The 22,056-nt window shown below is 43.1% G+C and overlaps 2 protein-coding genes across 6 annotated transcripts in view; one reads left to right on the top strand and one right to left on the bottom strand.

The window, feature by feature from the left end:
• The first annotated feature begins 680 nt into the window (after positions 1-680).
• Positions 681-9,750, top strand: rflna (refilin A). Its single transcript, XM_083911653.1, has 4 exons — positions 681-885; positions 1,011-1,348; positions 5,606-5,715; positions 5,813-9,750. The coding sequence occupies exons 2-4, from the start codon at positions 1,130-1,132 to the stop codon at positions 6,144-6,146; spliced, it is 663 nt and encodes a 220-aa protein (XP_083767779.1). The 5' UTR covers positions 681-885; positions 1,011-1,129; the 3' UTR covers positions 6,147-9,750.
• Positions 9,751-13,854: 4,104 nt separating this feature from the next.
• The window catches only part of ncor2 (nuclear receptor corepressor 2), an 87,086-nt gene continuing 78,884 nt past the window's right edge, over positions 13,855-22,056 (bottom strand). For all 5 annotated transcript variants that reach the window (XM_083912458.1, XM_083912459.1, XM_083912461.1 and 2 more), the window contains 8 exons: positions 21,312-21,442; positions 20,519-20,706; positions 20,140-20,274; positions 19,091-19,233; positions 18,947-19,000; positions 16,326-16,529; positions 15,043-15,222; positions 13,855-14,934 (listed from right to left, as the gene is read on the bottom strand). In XM_083912458.1, the coding sequence (XP_083768584.1) occupies positions 14,738-14,934; positions 15,043-15,222; positions 16,326-16,529; positions 18,947-19,000; positions 19,091-19,233; positions 20,140-20,274; positions 20,519-20,706; positions 21,312-21,442 (1,232 nt within the window). In that variant the 3' untranslated portion in view covers positions 13,855-14,737. The remainder of the gene's footprint in view (positions 14,935-15,042; positions 15,223-16,325; positions 16,530-18,946; positions 19,001-19,090; positions 19,234-20,139; positions 20,275-20,518; positions 20,707-21,311; positions 21,443-22,056) is intronic.

Here is a 22,056-nt window from a genome sequence, read left to right as displayed (position 1 = left end):
TTTCACCACGTGCCAGCCTACAGTAGCTGCACCCAACAACAGACAACCCTGGGTACAATGTAAACAGAACGTGACAGAAAGTCTTTGTCAAACCTGTATAAAAAATGTAAATATTAATTTAGACTAAATATATTTTTTCATGGAAAAGCAATACGTTCATTCTGTACCCCTCAAAATACCCCTTGGGTGTATTATTGTTTTTTAAAAATATTGCTTTTAATGAAGATTCTCCATATTCAACCTTTTATTATACAGTATATCATTTCTAATCATGAACAGTGCCAAATTGAATGAGTGCCAACTGACTATTTAACACTGTAACTAACCGTTAATCATTCATAGTTTTATCCAACAAAAGTAGTATAACTCCTAGCATACTCCTAAATAGTGATATAAACCGCTGGCTCCAGCAGGTAGAGATTTGAGGAAGAAGCTCAAGAGCACTTCAGCAGACAGACTGCACTGTACAGCAGTGAGCCAGGAGGACGCGCTCGCCCCTGTCGGCTGTACATGGAAGTGATCCAGATCATGAGGGCTGGACTGGATCCAGGTGCAAAAAAAAAAAAAAAGCCTGGCAGGGTCATTAAGAAGGAGCGCTCCGCTTAAGAGCGCGCGCGCACTCACACGCGCACCCCCGTACACTCACACACTCTCTCTCACTCCCTCACAGTCAGAGCAGAGCAGAGCTCTCATCCTGATCGGTGCCAGACGCACTGGCGACTTTTTGTTTTTTGCGCGAGTTTTACTACGTTTCGTTTTTTTATTTCATAGAATAGTTAAGGCTTCACTTCGGAATCAAGTCTGAAGTGCTGTTTAAGTGTGTTTCACGCTTATTTGGAGTATAACTGGGGATTAAAGGTGGATCGGCGACTTCACGACGCGCAGGTACAGTAAAATTTGGGAGAAATAAATGCTGAGCTTATATCACTCTGTGGTGTTTTTTTCCCACAGGGTATGGGGCAATGATTAAATGCATACTTCCTAATGATTCCCCTCTTGTCTCCTTGCAGAAGTCCCCTTGTCAAAGTTCACCCAGGATTGTTTGTTTTTTCGACGCAGGAGCGCGCAACTTGTCAGTGCGACTTCGTCCGTGGAGTGTTTTTTTCTCTCGACTTGAGTCGTCCCAGAAATGGTGGGGCACCTACATTTGCAAGCGATGGATGATAGCCTGAAAGGAAAGAACCGGGAAGGGCTGCTCGACAGTCCGGATTCGGGGTTGCCCCCCAGTCCCAGTCCGCCCTTCTGCTCACTCTCTCCGGGTCTGATCGAGTCGCGCTCCGGCAGCTGCACGACGCCCGTCGAAAGCCATCATGGATATTATAAAAAGGAAAGCAGAGAAGGCAAACTGGTAAGAGACATATCGCTGCATTTACTCCATGATTTCAATGTTGTCATCTGTCTGAAAGCTGGGACTCTTGTGCCCAGAGTCACTTTATTGACACACTGAATTAAAGGGTAAAAAAGACCAAACGGCTGAACAATGACACTGCTGTGAGAGAAACTGTAAAGATGAGAGCGTTTTAGTGTTTAGCCAGGAACAGATTTCACCTCAGCAGTCCCACTCACACAACATCTGGAATCTCTCTCTCTCTCTCTCTCTCTCTCTCTCTCTCTCTCTCTCTCTCTCTCTCTCTCTCTCTCTCTCTCTGAAATTCCTCTAGTTGCAAACTTCTGATATTGCACTTGTGCTGAAGATGTCAATGGCACCACTAAGAACATTTGATGCATCCGGGCCCTAACTACATGGTGGTCGTAAGGGTCAGGGAGTTGATTAGACCCACTTGGGTTTCCAAACTGGGGTCCAGGGGCTCCCAGGGGTCCTTCTGGGGGCTTATAGCAAGATGACAGAAAGCTTTATAACACTGTACCTCATTCAGTAAGTAGCATGTATCTGAGTGAAGGTGAGTACACTATAAGCATGGCTAGTGTGCTCAAGTTAATGTCTCCCCAGAGAGTGAAAAGCAATGTTGATTAGAAAGCTGAAGGTGCTAAAGTAAGACAGGATTTTGGCTCTATAAAACCTTAAAAGAAGCCACCAGCAGCGGACCTTTATCCTATATTGAAACAACTTTCACTGAACAAAAATGCAAATCAGTCAATTCTTAGATCAGTACTTCTAAGTACCTCTGATTGATTCGAAACCCCTCGAGAAAAGTCGGAAACATGCTCCATCGGATATACATCTTATGTGTGGGACCAGTGGGGATTGTGACTGTGGTCCCACTGCCTTAATATTAAGTCACGTAGTGTCTAGCTTGTGTTAATGTTTCTTTAGTTGTATTTGTGGTTTGCACGCTGTTATCTGATGTCAAAGTCACTTAAAGAAAATCAGAAAATAGATGTTAAACGTGTACGATACAGAAAGAAAGAAAGAAAGAAAGAAAGAAAGAAAGAAAGAAAGAAAGAAAGAGTGTCAAAATGAACGATTCCTTAAATATATCGGCATCTATAAACCAGGGTCCTGCTGGATTTATTAATTAAACACTATGAGAACCATCGCCACCAGCAAGTCCATGCATTAAACTGAAATATTTAGCAAAACTTTTGACCAACCAGTCAGTCAACCATTATTTTAATTAACTTTATTAATGCTTTTTAAAATTTACTGTATAATTTCCTGTAAAATCCAAGATGCTCTTGGGCATTAGGAATGTATTACTTGTCTATGATAATTAAATCTAAAAGGTGAATTGACTTGATATTTCCGGCATTATGTGCAACAAGTGTACTTTTAATGGACCAGTCATCAACATTAGAAGTTATTCATCTGAGGACAGGCATAATAGAAGATTATATATTCCATGGAAACTGATGATAATTGAACAGCATTTCAACTGCAGTGATTGGTGTCACACATGATGAGGCTGATTTGATGGAAAATCATTTCCAGCTCACTCCCAGTTTCAAAAGTCTCCAGAACATGTCTGCGCAGGTCGGGGGTGGCTTTAAGAGGAGGCCTCAGTAATGCAGCGCTGCACCCTGGGAGTTGCGTGACATTGGTGTGCCGAAGCCTGAAACCGAGAAAGAGAAAGAGAAAGAGAGCGACCCTCTAATCCTCTCAAGGTTCAGATTAGTAGAACTCCTCTGCTTTGTGGTTTCCCTTCTAAAGATCAGTCCTGATGGGGGCTGCTCCGGCTTGTGCTTCTAATCCCACCAGCGGTTCTGTGTGTGTGGAAACAATCAAACCTTCATCCATCATTTATTGTTTTTTTCACGTTACGTGTCTGACAGCAGGGCGAGAGGAGGCATACATGTGCGTGTTTTTTCTCTCTCTCTCCAAATCTATTTATGTGTTGTTTTTGTATGCCACCTAAGAACAATCCTCCAGTTCTATTTCGGGGTGCAGGGGCTTGTTAGAGCGGTTGCAGGCCATTGCATAAGTGCTTGATGACCTCTCACTTCTAAATTAAACACGCAGTAGCCCTCAGACAGCCTGTCTGTTTTCAAACCTGAGTCCAATTTATGCTGATGCGGGTCATTTCTCTTGCATATGGATGCATTAAAAAGAGGCACCAGATGCATGAGAAATGTGAGTGTGGTCATGTAATCCTGGGTGCTTCGGAGCTGTATAAGGTTGTGCACATGTCCCGTTCAAGGATAGCGGTCAAGTGTCGATGGATTAGACAGGAGGACTGACAGCAGACAGATCTCATGACTTTTTTCTAAATCTGCCTCGCTGTGTGACACTAAGGCTCTCACATTAACGTCTTTGCAAACACAGGATGCAAAGTCACTTCACTCCACCAAACAGCCAGGAAAAGTGTGTTTGAGTTGGCGTTTGTCTCAGCAGCTCTGCATTGTGCATTGTACATTGTGTGAGTTGCTCAGCTGCAGACTATTTTTCCTGGGCAGAAATGTGCTTCCAGGGGGGCGGGGGGGTTATGCTTTGTGAGCACACTGGGGGATCCACTGCCTGGGGGTGACCTACCCTAAATTCACAAGTGTTGGCTTTGCACCAGTTGCCAGAACACACCATGGAGAAATACCTGGGATGCTCTCCATGCCGGAGCAACGGAGGTAAAGACAATCACATACACGCAGATATCTTTTTTTTTTAGGCCAACAAGTACCAGTGGCAGAAAAGGAACACACTGCATATTTTTTTTAAGTCAAAGCTAGCAGCTGTGCAAGTTAAACTCCACCGTTCAGCTAGAGTGTGCGGTGATGATCGTAGGCTGTAGGTAAGATGAGCTCCACACAGCGATCTGCTGCGCCCTTGGCCCGCTCTTGCTCGTCCCCTGTAGTGGCATGTGCGCTTAACTGCGGCCAAACCGCAGCATGTGACAGCCTCTCCTGTGTAATGTGAGAGGTGTCGGAGTAGTGGTTGGGGTGCCATTTGATTCAGATTGGTCAGACACACACATGCAAAGAGCATGGTTAATGACGACCTCACTTCACAGTGTGGGGCGGTGTGTGTTTGTCCCCTTATGGCTCCAGAGGGGACACACAGAGGTCGAGGGTCAGTACTAAAACAGACCCGATCCTTCAGTTCGTTGAGTATATAGTGGATGTGATTCCGTATCCCATCTGGTGTGTGCACTGGCTCAAACAGACGCACTGAATTAACCCCATTTGTATGATTCCTACAGGAAGGTGTATGTTTGTGGTATTCAGTATTGATTTGACGGCCTTACTGTTCATTAGATTACTTACTTATATTAACAGGAGCCTATTAGAGCTCAAACAAATTTGATCCAATGAATGTTTATGGGATTTTTTTAAAAACAAAATGACAAACATAAAATGGTTTCAACTCCTCAACAAGACAAATTTCCATGATAGTAAACAGAAAATGTCACCTTCTCAGAGCACAGTGATGAGCATTTTTGTCTATTCTACATTCCAAGGACCAAACAATATCATATGCAGATGACTTGATTATGAAAATAATTATAAGCTGCAGCCCTAGAACCTAACATGTGGGTTTCAAAAGTATTTAACGCATCAGACTGTGTGTGAGCTGTGAGTTGCCTGATCATCTGAAGCCATACAAATTATAATTTACTTAGGAATCAACAAATATGAAAAAGGCGTGTTTAGAGACTGTCTTTAAGTTCGATAACTTGTTGTCATGTCACCTCAGACCTCCCTGTGGAAGCTGGCAGGTAAAAAGAGAATCTCCCAATATCACCTTGTTATCGTTATCTAACAGCAGCATCTCCACTCACCCGGGGCTACCAGCTGCTCTAGAGATTCATTAATATTGTTGTTAACTACTGTAGGCCAAGCATCTGTTAGCCTATTAGTGCACACACACACACACACACATGCAGTCTGTGGTCAGGGTCACACATCCCTAGCCCGCCAGAAAGAAATGGAAGTGCTGCCCTGACGGCTGTGCTTCTTGTCTAATTGTTGTATTAATAGTTGTGCCTTGGCCAAGGCGAGTTCTCATGAGGGCGGATCAAGGAGCATGTTTTCCTGGAGAGGGTGGGGACCGCGGTGTTTTTAATTTGGGCTCTGCAGAAACCCCCCAACGTGCTGGGATTTTTTTTTTTTTTTTTACTGGAATTCCTTGAATGGACACGTTGGCAAGTTGGTTAACAGTTGAGCAGTTCATGGATGTTTTTTGTGAGATTGTGACCCTTGTGTTTCCTCTGCACAGCTGCCCTACCTGCTGCTGAACTCCACAGGCACAGACCCAAAGACTCGCATGCACCCCGTGTTCTTCGGAGAAAGTATCGAGGTCAACCCCAAACCAGAGCAGGAAATCAAGTAAGAGAACTCTGACGCATGCAGACGTGTATCAACACTGCCACCTAGTGATTCACTTTGATGAGTTACTAAAGTGTTGCCACCTTGTCCTTTCCAGGTGCAACTCCGAGGTCAAGTACGACTCCGACAAGCACTACAGGGACCGGGTGTACTGCGCCCCAGTTCCCACGGCCACCTCCTTCAGTGAGACGGTGGTGGCGGTGCGTAACTGCACCTGGAGGAGCTACAAGTCCCAGGTGTACCTGGAGCCGCGGCAGAAGCCCATCAGCTACCAGAGCACCACCATCATCTACCCGAAACACGCCAAGAACACTTACCGCACCACGCTTAACTACAACGCCACGGGCTCCCGCCGCTGGTTCGTCTCCACGGTGCAGCTGGAGTCAAGTGAGGACACTAGTCCCTGTATCATCTACACAGAGGACCTGTAGGGCCAAGAGCAAACAGTGAGAGGGCTACCTGACGATCATCTGAGTTGTTTTGGAGGACGAGGAACTTGGGAGGGGACATACTTCAAGTAACACCCGGAGCTCCCAAAAACCCTACTCTGCTCATCTATATACTCACCATGGAGGAAACTCTGGGAAGCCTTTAGTGACATTTCACCTGAGTGTATTTAGACTTTCTACTGATGCAGTCTTTAAAAGGGAGTCTGTCCTCTGGCAGTTTAAAGCCGCACTTCAATGGTTAATGTCTTATTTAATACGAGAGCTGACAAATTGGTGGCCTTTGCCGTCTTTCAGTTTGTATTGTAACCTCAATGAAGGTAACAGACCGTAGGCGTCTGTGTATGTAGAGAAAAGTCAAGATGTGGTAGACTTCAGCCGGGCCTGCGCAAACCCAGTCACACCAATGCAAAGCTTTCTAATATGGCTTAATTGCACTTGTTTTCTGTATATCAGTCCTCCCAGTGGACTTAGCATTGCAAGGGGAGGGGGGGATATCAGTACCGCATATGATTAATTGGACCAAAGATAGATTGAACAGTTTGTCTCTGTAATAACTCCACAAACAGGCAGAACCCTTTCTTTTGTTATAAGGGTTTAACAGCCGCAGTTTCTAGTTTGATCAAGCATTTAATTCAACTCAACAGCACTGTGCAGGTGTCTAGTGTATTGACCCGTAGAATTAAGACTGATGTCTAATAAAAGGAAGGAGCACAGCACAATAGCAGCAGATTGCCTTGTGAATATTTGGAAAAGGGAAAGTTAAAGTTTTCTATGACAAATAGATATTCAGCTGTAATTGTGGTTAAACCTAATGTGTGTTAAAGCTTAGTTTGAATGCTCTGGTTAAGATAATGTCAGAGGTCAGGGTGTTTTGATAAACAGGTTTTTGTTAGCTTGTTTGGCTGTCAAGTTTGGGGGGAAAAACAACATCCTTAGTTATTTTTTTATTGAGAGTTGAACACTTAGTTCAACAGTTAATGTGCTTCTTCAGGACCACATCATCTACAGCTGCAAGATGATTGAGAACTTCGCCTACATGTATATTTTCTGGGCCTTTAAAGGGGATTTTTTTTAACCTGGGCCCTATTTCCCCATGTATTTCTGTGACTAATGGCAACTTTTTTGGAAACTGGTCCAGTGTTGAGTGCGTGTGCTGCAGCCCAGCCTCCTCAATACGAGCTGCAATGAAATCGAATGGGGCACCTGTACACTGACATAATATCTCAACTAAAAATGCTTGTTATTCCACTGACGGTGTGTCTGACTGTATTTTGGAAAGACGTTGAATTCTTGTTCTGAAATCTCGTTCTGAGCGTAACTTTGTGTTATCTGAACCATTTTTTAATAAAAATAATGGTTCATTTTTGCACATTTCCAAATTGTGCTGTCAATATGTGGAGCTACACTTCAGCTTTCATAGACTAACGTTACCTTTGGATGCAGACAGGCAGAAGTCGTGGCTAGTTGTGCTACAGATGGATCATAATAACTCCACTAATGCTATAAGTTATCGTGTTGACCTGCATTAGTAGCTACACACCATAACAAGGCAGGATAACTACAACTTCACCATCTTTGACAGTGTTGTCATACACTTATCATAACAATATGAGTGGAAAAAAACGGTACTTTTAGTGGACCTATATTGTCGGTGTACAGGTGTGCACTTCAGCGCAGTCAGGCTGCAGTGCTCCACTCAACACTGGACCACTTTAGATAAAGTTGTTGCCATTAGTTACTTGCAAAGAAATACATAGGGCCAGGTTGAAAAAATTAAATTCTCCTTTAAAAATGGCGGCAATTTCTTTTCTTTTTTTTCAATCAGTGACTGTTGGTTTTGCCTGCTTTGGTGTCAGATGGTTTTTTTGTCACAACTCTTGGTACTGAACAACTGGTACCTGCCTCAAAAAATAAGGCTAACACTGTTCTGGATTAGGTGGCACCAGCTATTCGTAAATCCATCACGAAGTTTGTGCGTGAAGTAACTAGTGGTTAGTATCAAACTACTAATTTACTAAATCATGTCATACCGTTAAAACCTAAGGAATGTCTCAGCTTATAAAGACTTAATGTGTAAGTCAGTTGTAAGGAAATGTCTGCAGCCTTAAATCAAACTTAACTAGTTTTATTTTGTAAATGTAGGTAATACTTTGTTTCGTTTGTAAGTGCATACACAGAGAATTATGTGTTTCAGTTTTATTCATGAAATATCTGACCATGCTAACCAAGCTAATGTTACTCAGTGAAGTTATTTACTTTAGTGAAATTTGATTATTGAAAATATGTATATTTTTTAATTGATTTCAAATCTTCCCAAGTGTCGGATGAGATGTTTCAACCATATTACAGTGGGCTACATATGACCCTTCCACTCTTCACTCTCAAAGGGTCATACGGGAGCGTACCTATGTTTTGCACATACATCGGACCCTTTTCTTAAAAAAAGTTTGTAACCCCTAACCCTAATAAAATGCTGAATTAAATCAGCGAAGGCATAGGCTTGAAGGCCGTGAAACATAGGGATGACCCCGGTCATACAAGCTAACATTAGCTTTGTCAGTTGGTTCCATTAGCTAATGCTAGGTAGGCTACAGTAGCTAATGTTAACAGTTACTGGGCATAGCTACTTATTTAACTGAATATGTAATCTCCTTCTACTTTGACTGATGCAGCCCCCTTTAATATGGGATGTGTAAATCCCCACCCGGTAAACACTTACATTACAGCTACGCTTGAACTTATGAATAGCTGGTGCAACTGAGCGATGATGCTGTTTTCAGATATCAACAAACTGTCATGAGGTAACTCAAAAACAATATACCCCTCTGTGATTATCAACATGTAAAAAGTAAAGCAGTGAAACCACATCCGATTTCCCTGTTCAAGATGTAAAATAGATTTTTATTGAGCGTTTTCACGACTTCTGTTTGTGCCTTGTCTTTTTGTGTCTATAGATTTAGATGATTGAACATGGCAAACATTGAAACTTCAGACTTTACCTCAAACTTTCATAGGTAAGGCCTATTGGTTTTACTTTATTGCAGATGTGTTTTCCCGACTTTCACTTGAGGTTTTGAAATTGCGGTCTTGTTATTTTTTTATAGTTTGAAATACCTTCCAGGTAGGACAGAGGGAGGGCACGAGGGAGCCGAGGTGGTGCATCAGTAGCTACTGTAAGATGGGTACTGGGTTTTAACGAGGGAACAGTAAGTAATGCAATACAAGAGAGAAGTCAGCTCTGCTCTTTCAAAAGAAACACTATGGATGAGATTAGGAAGACGTTCTGAAGGTGGCTTTTTTTACAAACAACTCCTGGAACGATGATGCAGAGTTTTGCTGTGTGTAGATGGTCTGTGAAATGTCAGAGAATGATGAGAGAAAGTTGGTGGGTGGGTTTTTACGAGAGATCCTTTCGTGTTTCCTAACACTTGATTTTGTTACTGTAAAATATTTTCCTGTTGTATATGTGGCATCGAGGCACTTCATAATTCTCTTTATATTTTTGTACGTCAATCATCGTTCTTGTTCTGATCAAAGGAAATAATTTAAAAAGATGTATATCCGAAATGAATAAAACAAAGCAATTCCCAAACCCTAGTTCTGTTGTGTATATTTGTTGCGTATAAATCACACGACATCGCATTTGCCTGGTTCGCACAGGTTTAATGTTGTCCAGACACAGAGGGGGACGGGTCATAAACTTTAGGGCGGCAGTCGCTCAGTCCATAGGTGACTTGGCTGGGGACTGGAGGGTCGCTGGTTCGAGTCACTGTGTGGACCATGAATGAAGCATGGACTGGTGGCTGGAGAGGTGCCAGTTCATCTCCTGGGCACTGCCGAGGTGCTGTTGAGCAAGGCACCGAAACCCCAACTGCTCGGGGCGCCGGTCACTTGCGGCTCCCTCACTCTAACATCTCTCCACTAGTTGTGTGTGTGTGTGTGTGTGTGTGTGTGTGTGTGTGTGTGTGTGTGTGTGTGTGTGTGTGTGTGTGTGTGTGTGTGTGTGTGTGTGTGTGTGTGTGTGTGTGTGTGATGAAAAAAATAGAGTGAAAATTGAATTTCCCCAATGCGGGATGAATAAAAGAATTCTTCTCCAACTACTAAAGTGAAGATTTATAAAAAAGTCTTAGGGGACAAAAGCGGTGTGCAAATGAACTCACAGCACTGACTCTCAGTACGTTTTTTTAGCAGGAAATTATGAATTCATACAGCACAGGAAAGTCCCCACAACGTAAATAATGATTAATCCGATGTCCTCGGAGATGGTTTACTTTTCCAAATTTGCTTTGAACCCTCACTTGTTCAAATACTGTGGACAGAATACAACTGATCAGCAAGTTCAGTTTTCTTTTCAGCACTGCTCTGCCCTCCAAAGACAGCAGAACAAACACTTCCATGGGTTAAAAGCAGTATGTTATACTCATGTGCCATCTATACCATGGCTTTCAGGGGACCTCACTTAGCTCACTCAGAGAAAGCATACTATATAGCAGTGAATAGCCACATCACTGGAGTAGGGCAGTGTACTCCGCAGTGAATGAGGTTTTGATATTGCACTGCCATGTTTAGATGGTGACCGCAGAAATTGCATGGATGCCAGTATCTTTATTAAAGTGAATTAGTTATAAAATCACCCTTGTGTACGAATCATACTTAATATATAATAATTTTATTCATGATCCATGAGGATGAAGATAGGAAAGCAGACACGCATGACAAAAATGATCAATATTTTAGTGCCCTACCAACATTTCACAATATCATGTTTTCAGTCACGCTCCCCCTGATTATACTTGTGTAAGGACTTGGTTATATGTTGTAAGTTGAGAAAGGAAGGTTATTTATAGACTTAATTCTATAACATTGTCACATTGTAAAGCTTATGGGAGTTATGTAAGGAGGGGATCATACTGTAACAGACATTCAGTTTGACCTTGATACGAGCTGAGTGATAGCACACAAGGTCACAGGAGACCTCAGGAGCAGCACGTTTGTACAGCCACCACTGAGAAGTCTGCACCTCATCACGGTCAGAGTAACAGCAGCATTAACACGTCTGGACTGTTCTTTTTTTTTTTAATCATTTAACTTGGTTTCATTTGTGCAAAATGATTAATGATCAACCAGCTCAATTCCTCCAGAATTCTTTGTCAAACACATTCAAAGTGTAACTGTTAAAAATATGGTGATACTGCCCCCTGGTGGCACTTGACCTTCAGTACTTTGGGCCTGTAAATGTCCCTGCAGGGCAAAAAGAAGAATCCCTTTATTAGTCCCGCAACGGGGAAATTCGATTTTTTCACTGTATTATTATTATCCATGTTACACACACACAGGCCCGAAATACACACACATGCACAGACAGGACCTATATACATGCAACTAATGGAGAGATGTTAGAGCGAGGGGGCTGCCACTGACCAACGCCCCGAGCAGTTGGGGGTTCAGTGCCTTGCTCAACAGTGCCCAGGAGATGAACTGGCACCTCTCCAGCCACCAGTCCACGCTCCATTCATGGTCCACACAGGGACTCTAACCGGCAACCCTCTGGTTCCCAGCCAAGTCACCTATGCTACTGCCGCCCAAGTATCAAATAAAGTTTGAGAACGCCGAAATACAATACAAACACATAGATAAATAAAATGACGCCGAGACCATGAATGGCAATAAGCTTTTTATTTAAACATTAAGGCAGTGTCTTTTTTGTTTTTCATTTTTACACTGCTATCCACAAAGCTTGCTGGTGGGCATGTAGAATTTAACCATGTGAATATTTCTTTTATTTTTTTTGTAATACCAACCTTGAAGCAAGCCACATAAATATTTACATCTCTTCAGTTTATGTACAATCCTTGCTATTATACAGTGGGTTATAATAAAAAAAAAAATCATTATGCACAAAATGTTTGAACAATGTACTGTTTATGTCAATCCCCCCCCCCGCCCCACCACACCCCCTCCCCCCCTTTGACAGTCCAGGGAACACATCAGCGATCAACTTTGTCTTTTCACGTTTTGAATGTTTCTTGTTTCTCTTTAAAGATCTGTGACATGATTGAATCCAAAACTGTAAGAACAAAAACAAAATGGACGCATGTTAAAATGAATTTCCGTATACTTTTAAAAACAACTTATTAGTCCATCGGTGTAGGGAACAGCTGGATATGGCTTAGTCTGTTTACCGAGACATTCTTACATTTCATCACTGGATAAATGGTATAAACGCAGAGATACGAATGTACAAAGCCTGGCTGTATGTTTGCCCTGCCGGATGAAATTACCATACCTTACATCGACGTTGACAAAAACACACCTAAAACATGGTTGAGCTTTCTGCAGGTGCGGCATGCTGGATGCTTCCTACAGGTAGAATGAAGGAGGGAGAGGAGGTAGTCCTATAACAGTCGTGTTTGTGAGAATCCAATGTGATGAAATGAACTAGAGATACAAGCTCACTGACATCTCTCGAGAGTGTTCAGTCAGAGGACAGAATTTGTCCCAAGCTGGAAACATTTCACATAATTTACACTGCTGGGGGGGATCTTTAAAACACTGCAGTAAGCTGTGAGAATATGTCAACTAATATTACATAAAACTACTTCCTCCAACCCAGTACAAAGACAGGGGATGCAATGAAGTACACTTGAAGTTTGTCACAGGTCTCGTAGCGGAGAAATCGTCTGATGCAGGCCCAGGTAAGCTGTCTAATGAGTAAAACAGTTAAAAGCTAAGGCTGTGATGGATTTGGAAGCAAAGAAAAAAAAAATGCACACAAAATGTTTCTTTTTTAAAAAAAGAGGACGTTTCATTTGCTGTCTTGTTTTCAGATTTCCCTGCGTGGACAGTATAAACCCTGTCATGGGGGACTAAAAGAAAAAATTGTGCGTCACTTGGTAACTTCAGTACTGTATATGTAAAATAAATGGCACTTAACACTAGGAATATTTTTTTTATAACTGTACAAAACCTGCCTGGATGAGGAGTTGGGTCTCAGCTCCTCCTCTAGGCAGTAAAAGGTCAGAGGTCAGACCGTCACAACAACTCCTAGACGGGATTCTAGCAGGCCAGCAGAAGCTGACACCACCATGGACCAAGGGTCATAGAAAGATGGCTTTTTTTTCACCTCTTCAATGCGAGCAAACTCCGATTGATGCTGAGGAGTTTGTTTTTAAGCAGCTTTAAGTTTGGTCTGCACCTGCTCGAAGCGGCTTAGTCGTCGTACACGAAACTGTGATTGTCGCTTTGAGTGTGGGAGCGATGAAGAATATCGGTGGCGAGACCAAAATAAACAGATAGGTGTTAGAGGATACCTCCACAGTGGGATTTCTATGCTGTTCTTGAGTCCATTTTTCACCTGCCCCAGGAAATGCAGATTCTAGAGAATGCCATTGTGAACAGACTGACAACTAAGTGCTTAATACCCCAAAACTGTTTCAACAAACACAGACATGATTAATATAAAAACAGTGAGAAAGTGTCACTTGTTTCTGTGCCATCCATCTGGCAGCTCGCCTTTCCCCACGTGGACGCCTGAAGTCAACAGGCCTTCACCATTCCTTAGGGACCCCCCTCCCCCCCTCCCTAAATATATGACGACATCAGCAATGAACAGCATGTTTACCCTGTAAACCAATGATATGACCCTCCCCGCATAACAATCTCTGCCCCCCCGCCCCCCAAAAAAGATACATCATTGCAGATAATAGACAACAAATGACACCATCAAAAGTTCACCATTAAAATGTACTAAAGGTCTCAGCTCACGTTCCAAACACAGGACTGGACTGACTGAATTTATAGGAGCAAAAGAAAGAACTGAAACAAGAAAATAAAAAAACAAGATGCTGATTCTCCTCCCGTTGCCTCGCACGTGTTCTTGTAATGGTAGCAGTGCACAGGCCGCCTGCACCTGGAGTTCACCGTGAAGAAACGTGATAGGGTCCTCGCTGTGCGGGGCCGCTGCTCTCAGGTCAGATCTGCGGTCAAAATCTCTCACTAGAGCAGCTGTTGTCAGGCTCCTGACCAGACTGACAACATGACCTTGGAGTCCCTTCCACACAAGTGTCAACATTAGAGCTTTGCAGCCAAAAGGTGCAGGTCAATGTGTCTATATTGATAAGGCCAGTGAGGAAAAGTAGTAAAGAAAAAAAGAAAAAACAAGTGATTTGTCCTTTAGAGTAGTCCTGGAGTGAATGCATAACATGTAAGTGCAAACATACACACACACGCACTCACACACACACACACACACACACAGAGCAGCAGTGTCTCAGCTCGTCGCTGCTTGGCGTCTCAGGTGTGTGAAAGGAGGAGGACACCATCCTTGTTTGAGTACTGAAGGAGGAAATGGTGTGAGTGGAATGGTGTTGGTTGGTTTGCAGATGCCTCAGCAGGTGTGTGTGTATGTGTATGTATGTATGTATGTATGTATGTATGTGTGTGTGTGTGTGTGTGTGTGTGTGTGTGTGTGTGTGTGTGTGTGTGTGTGTGTGTGTGTGTGTGTGTGTGTGTGGCTGCAGCAGCACAGAGTTGGTTGACCGTTAGCTTGTCTTGTGGTACGATAGATTTCCTGGTCACTCGCTGTCAGACAGGGTCTCGTACTGAGACATGAGAAGAGGCTTGGGCTCCTCCTCCCAGGACCGGCCCTGTCCGGGTCCTGGCCCTGGGCCTTGACCCCCCAGCTGGCCAGAGGAGGGTGAGGGAGCGGACACCGTCCCGCTGGGGAAGCGCATTATCAACGGGTTACACGGGAAGGGAGTAGGAGTTGACCCTGCAGAAAGCAAAGTTACAGAATTGTTACGACGAGTTTAAGACAGTTTATCCATGAGAACGGCATAGAATCAGTTAACAGTGAATCAACCGGAGAGGGTTTTTATACCAGTGGATGAAGGCCGATCCTCCCAGACACGGTTTGTAAGGGGAGTTCGTCTGTTGCAGTCTCCCTCAGAGTGGACTGATGACACAGACGACGGTCTCTCCCCCCCTGACAGGCCTGGTCCTGGAGATTTGGCCTTTCGTCCATTAGAGCGTCCGCTACCCTTTGAGGACTTTCCCCCACCTGCAAACAGAGGAGGAAGAGCGTAAACAATCATGTTCTGAACATTTCCCGCTCTGTTTAGAGCTGCTGATACTACACAAGAAATACTGCAACAGCATTAGTTTTAGATGCATGGTGTGAATGAAAATTACTCAAGCATTTGAGTTACAAAAGGCTTCACAGAAGACTTAAGTCAAGAATTGACTGGGGCATTAAAGGCTCATGACCACAGGGGAGTACTGGAGCATCAATTGGACCCTTCAATCATGGTGAATTCCCTCAAATTAGGAGAAAGTTCAGGACTGTCAGGCAAGTGAAGAGGGAAAATCATGATACCAGTAAAAGTCACAGCAGCTGGTGTGACATAGCGATGAGGCAGTAGCATTCAGTCATACTTATCACAAGATAATTGAGTGAATGGAGCAGTGCCATGCTTACGTATATGACAAGATATATAGTTAATTATGCTTATGCAAAGATGCACAATGTCTCTGATTCCAGAGGTGAACATGCTGCATGTCCAGATATAGAACTTCTGCATGAGGAGGAGAGAAAGAACGTGTTTGTCCTGTGTTTTGAGGCCCAAACATGTTAATTGTAATTAAGCCACGACAGAGTTCACACACTCTGGGCTTTATCATTGTTAAAAAGCAGAGATGGAACTAACACTGCACTTGACTTGACTGCTGAGCTGTGTCCTGAATTTGACAACTAGCAGGAGTCTTCGTTCCAGCATCCTGGCACGAGGGAGCCTTAGCTTAAGTGACACCCATCTGCAAGTGGCCGTTTTCAAAAATGGGAGCAGCACCCCTCTCTGAAAGCCCATAAGCTCCATCTCAAACCACAATGCAATATAGAGGATCACAATTAACTGGCAATGTTTAAGAGGGGCGGAAAAAGATTAAGCCAATAAGCAAATGTGCTACATTGTTATATGGGGACTCATTGAATATAGTGGATTAAAGCAGAAAAAGATTTCTTCAGGCTAGTTGTAAAAAAACAAAACAGATTTGATACAAAGCTTGGTGCTAACCCAGACAGTGCCTCAAAGGTCAAATTAAATTGCACCTTAGGGAAAAGCACATGCATGATTATATTGAGGTGAAGTCCGGGGGATGTCGCACCTTGGGAGAAAAAGTCTTCAACACGTCCGTCGGCTCCAGGCATACCAGCAGACACTCCGGAACCCATTGGGTTAGCAGCGTTGGATGGAGAGCGTTCCTCAGACTCGTCGTATTTGCCCATTAAGGCCTTTCTTATAATGGCCTCCAGGCCGATTGAGTTGCCAGGTGTCTCTGGAGCTGGGTGGCAACGGACACTCACGGGTCCTGTGAAAGGAAGGGGTGTTCAACAAGTTAGATGGAGGAAGGAGCTGCATGTACAGAGTGCAATCAGAAGCAGGAAGAAAAGGGCATGAAGCTAATGATAGAGCAACAAGAGTAAGAAGAGAGGGGAGAGAGAAGGTAATGAGAGTCACAGAACCACAGCATGCAATTGTATCAGAAGGAAAATAAGCAATGAAGAGACAACACAGAGCCGAAAAGAGTAGAAAGAAATCAGAAGGTTTCAGTATTGTCAGAAGAGTAGTACGCACCAGAGTAGAACACACACACACACACACGCGCACACACAGCATTTGTAGTGCATTCATATTTCAGTTTGTAGGCACTATACACTGGAGGCTAGCAGTGCCTAGAGGCTGCCTAGAGGAGGTCGTTGAGAAGTGGATGTATTTATCTTAAGCATCCTTTGTTTCAAGTGCCTCCGCAAATTTGCTCAGCGCGTCATGTGGGACACATGAGGAACGGCACCTTGCACACCCAGGATCTTGTAAGATTTCTGTACATATTTCACTGCAGCCTCAGTGTGAACACAAGCAGTCAGGCAGAAAGGCAAAAAGGGTGGTAGGTAAGAGAAATCCATGTTAGGGTATGGGTGGGGATGTGGAGAAGTGCTACCTCGCCTGGGTATTTTGAAAACCCTGCAATCTAGCTGATTCCATATGGGAAAAGTACTTTTGTGCCACAAAGCATTGTTTTTTAAAGTAATGCTATACAACTAAACAATCCATCATTTTAAATCCAGGTTTCCACGCTGAGACTGTAGCTTCAATGACAGGTTTGCTACCATAATGAAGCCAAACTGAAACATTTGACATCATTTGTCTGTCATTTTGCTGTCACTCAAAACATTGCTGCCTTCAATTGGTCAACATGATATGATAAGTATATTGTCACATCCTCGGGGAACACCCAGGACCAGGTGGGAAGATTATATCTCCACACTGGCCTGGGAACGCCTTGGGATCCCCCAGTTAGAGCTGGTTAATGTGGCCCGGGAAAGGGAAGTTTGGGCTCCCCTGCTAAAGCTGCTGCCCCCGTGACCTGACCCCGGATAAGCGGTTGAAGATGAGATGAGATGAGACTACTGTATTTCCAGTTTTGTCAAGTCATCCTTGCAAGCTCCTTCATGAATGGTCATAAGAGATGTAAAATTGAACCATAATAAAACTTGACAACACAAACCACAGCCCGGTTTGCACGCGAGTTGCAATTTTTCAGTTCCAGAAGAGGACAAAAGTTGTAAGGCTGTGTGCGTGATTCTCCCTTTCCTTTCCCCTAACAGACGCTCAGAGGCAAGAATACAGTGTGGTGATATGTAAATATCTGTAGACGGTGTCCTTTTTCCAGAGATAAGGTCTGCACTGCTTTTGTGTGCATCTAAATTCAGTAACAGGTTCAAGCAGCATTTGCGAGTAATTATCAATAATTATGCTACATTCTTTTGCAGGGCTACAACAATGCTCAAACAAATGTTATGATTAAAATATAAATCATGCACTGCTCCAACTATTTTCCACTGAGAGTGGTGGTGGCAGCAGTCTTCCTACATTACATTTTTTGGATCTCGAAAGAACAGGATGCAAGATGCAGGACATCTGATGCCTCCTATTTCAGGTACTGTATTACTAGACACGGCTACCAGATACTCTTTCTTGGTATTAGAGCTCCTAAGGCTGAACCACGACACCCTCAAAATGAGATCACAAGTCAAACAGTTATTAAGTTAGGTTCTGTTCCAGAAGAGGACAAAAGTTGTGAGGTTGTGTGCGTGTAGGATTCTCCCTTTCCTTTCCCCTAACAGACGCTGAGACGCAAGAATACAGTGTGGAGATTGGTGGCGATGGCATGTGGAGGTGAAAATATAACCTTTGAGGACTTACCATCATCTTTAAAGTCACGTTTAAATAGAGTAACACATTTGCTTTTGAAAGAATATTTGTTCGATTTCATTATATTCTTATCATATCATATCATGGAAGAAAAACATTATTCTTGCAAACGGTAAAACTGACAGAGAGAATACTGGAATGTTTTCCCTCTCCCTATTGTGCAACTCAAACTGAACCGTGGGCTTGTTGAACTGTTGCACCTCTATTGTTCACCATTAAATCAACCAACAGTTGCAATGTGAGCACTGACATTTATTATTATTTATTAAGTTATTCATCTTGTTCTTTTTTAACAGCAGTTTGACCAACACTGCTACGCTGCCAACGTTATTTTTATTTGGAGAAGGAAGCATGCTTAACAATCCTTCCATAAGCCACTATCACGATACTGCTCCATTACCACAGTATGAGTGGATGTGTTGACCCTCAACATACACCCACCATCGTGTGTCATGAAAGGCCGTCTTCTCACTTATTATCAATTCAATAATTGATGAGGTTTAAAGACATTACCTGCAGTTGTAGACGCCGGCATATTGAAGATCTCTGTTCCCGGCTGACCAGCATCTGAGAGTGGGAACAGCATTTATTTTTAGAATCTCTTTATGAAATCACAAGACGGAAAACTATTTTGAACCGCGCTGAGGTCAGACTTACTGAAATCACCGTCATTGCCCACCACCGTCATCTTCTTGATCATCTCCTGTTTCTTTGACTTCACAATGGCTGACGTGCTCTCAGTCAACTTGCTGAAGAAAGCTGGGGGCTGGGAGGTGTTGGGAGGAGAACGGGAGCCAATTCTGCAGGAGGGGACGGAGAGGTGGGTTAACACACACCAACCTGTGATTTTCTCATAATACACTTTAGTGTAGTTTGGATGCTTAGATGCAAACTGTTGATGTGTAAATATCTGTAGACAGTGTCCTTTTTCCAGAGATAAGGTCTGCACTGCTTTTGTGTGCATCTAAATTCAGTAACAGGTTCAAGCAGCATTTGCGAGTAATTATCAATAATTATGCTACATTTTTTTGCAGGGCTACATCAATGCTCACACAAATGTTGTGATTAAAATATAAATCATCCACTGCTCCAACTATTTTCCACTGAGAGTGGTGGTGGCAGCAGTCTTCCTACATTGCATTTTTTGGATCTCAAAAACAACAGGATGCAAGATGCAGGACATCTGATGCCTCCTATTTCAGGTACTGTATTCCTAGACACGGTACCAGATACTCTTTCTTGGTATTTGAGCTCCTAAGGCTGAACCACGACACCCTCAAAATGAGATCACAGGTCAAACAGTTATTAAGCTAGTTATTCCTTAAATTAGGACAGGAAGTGTTTATCATTGACACAAAAGCAGAGGGGGAACTAAACTGCACACTTCACTCCTCAGATGTGTCCTGAGTTTCACTTAAAATAAATGACTAAAGGTTTAAACCTGCACCCCTCTCTGAATATCCATTGGCACCATTTCCAAATTCGCTGCGACATAGAGGAGACATGTCGACCATTCAACATCTGACGGTAAATCTCGTCTAAAAGACGGAGTTGTCATTTCTGCCTGCTTGTCGTTGACATCGATGTGTACCTGCTTTGTATCATTCAACAACTAATCAAACTTATTCATAAGATGTGTCCATCATAAAGTGAACATATACAACAAAGCTGTTCCTGTGGCGAGGTAAAGCAATGTGAGTCGTTACCCTTGTTCTCCCTGCTCATTGGAGTAGGAGGCCCCTCCCTGAACATCAGGCTCAGAGCTGGCTCCAGCAGGAGACACTGGTTCAATGCCATCATTTGAAACACTGACAGGCGATGTCTTGGGCTGAGGAGGAGACCTGCAGAGAATACAAAGACGGATACAATCACAGCATGAGTTACATCAATGAATCCTTGGTCAATTGTTGAAATGATGATTAGTATCCAGACCTGGAAACTCAAAAGAGGTGAAAAGCGAGACATGTTTCCGAATTAAATCCCTGTATCGCCGAAAAGTGACTAGTTTGCAGGTATGGTAAGGCATATCAAGTTAACATATATTTCTGTTTTTCAATAGTGTACACGTTTGATGGTGATTCCTACCGATCTCTGTTGCGTTCCACACCAAGGCCCTCTGGATATCGGGACCCTTGGGCAGACTCCTGTGAGCTGGGTGGGGGCTGGGAGGCACTGGGCGGACGGGTCAAGTCCAGGACAGGAGAGCCGTGGTAGCTCTGCTGCTGCTGTTGCTGCTGCTGGCTCTGCCTGGTGTAGTCTTTAGTTATCACCTCCTGTTTGCATAAAAACATATCAACGTCAGAAACGGAACGACCTGTAGGTAAAGCTCCTCTCTCTGGGCTCTGACGGCTTTACAGATGAATTTTACATATACTTTGCTTGTGAACTTGATGTGCGCTTCCACAAACACTGTTGAGCTGCAATCACTCTCATTCTGAAGAAGCATAAAGAATCTTGAGACTGTCGTAGCTAAAGACCTATTTGTTCGACTAATCATAATAGCTTTATCTTCTGGGAAAATCCTTGCCAATAAATAGAACAAGGTTGTGACCTCCCTTTTTGCATTTGCTTATTCCTGTTGGAGGATTCATCCATCGTGAATGACACAATGTTTCTTTTTCCTTCTTTTTTTGCTAGATTATCTTATTATTTCATGTCTGTTTATATTCCTATTTCTTTAAAAAAATCAATAGTTTTAATCACAAAAAAATAAAGAGAAAACATTGGCTGGCATACATTTAGTATCAGAATTCCTTGGAAATGCCTATAAAAATACTGTTCAGCACTTTAAAACCACCTTGAAAATTGCTACGTATAAAGAAATTAATATTGTTTGTTATTTTTTGCCATTTGAGAAGAAGTGGTTGAGCAAACTTACACTGATGTGCTGTGCCAGGGTGACCACCCTCTGACTGCCTTTAACACAGGGGGACGGGGGCTGTTGGCCAGGAGACAGTCTCTCCTCAGAAGGAGGACGGTAAAGACCGTGTGGCTCCATCTTCTGTTGAGCTGTCGAACAGACACACGTACACCCATGCACGCACACGCACAAGCCAAAGGGCAAAAATCACATCCATACATGGGTAAAAGTTAGTTTTGTTTGTGGTCCATGGAAATGCAATTTAAGATCTCGATAATGTGCTAATGAGAACGTGAATAATCCAGAAATGACTGCTCATCCATCAGGATTCATGGTGGAAGTGCAATTTAAACATTTCATCTGCATCTTAGAATCTGCACGACGGCTCAAAAGGCAAACTTTCCTACAAAAACACTATATGTGAATGCTTCAGATCTCTTAATTATGTAAAATGAACTCTTTGCATACAAAGCAGGCAAAGCTTTGACCAGAAGTGATGCAAAAATAACTGGATTTGCATCAGTGACTCGTAAAGGACGAAGCCACAGAAAACTGATTTAGTTAAAATCATGTTTCCGCACTGAACAGATTTTAAAAGGAGGTAATGACTTAGAAGAGGAAGAATACAAATGCATTTACAAGAAGCTATGAATACTAAACGGAAAATAGACCCCAGTCATGGTTTCTTTCTCCTTGTACGTCATGTCTCACTACGTGTGTTCTATTACACTACAGTATTTATCTCGGGGGTGGATGATGTAAG

The sequence above is a fragment of the Echiichthys vipera genome (genome assembly GCF_963691815.1).
Source record: "Echiichthys vipera genome assembly, chromosome: 4".
In the NCBI taxonomy this organism is placed as follows: Eukaryota; Metazoa; Chordata; class Actinopteri; order Perciformes; family Trachinidae; genus Echiichthys; species Echiichthys vipera.
Note: the sequence above shows the minus strand (reverse complement) of the source record. Positions and strands in the feature narration are given on the sequence as shown.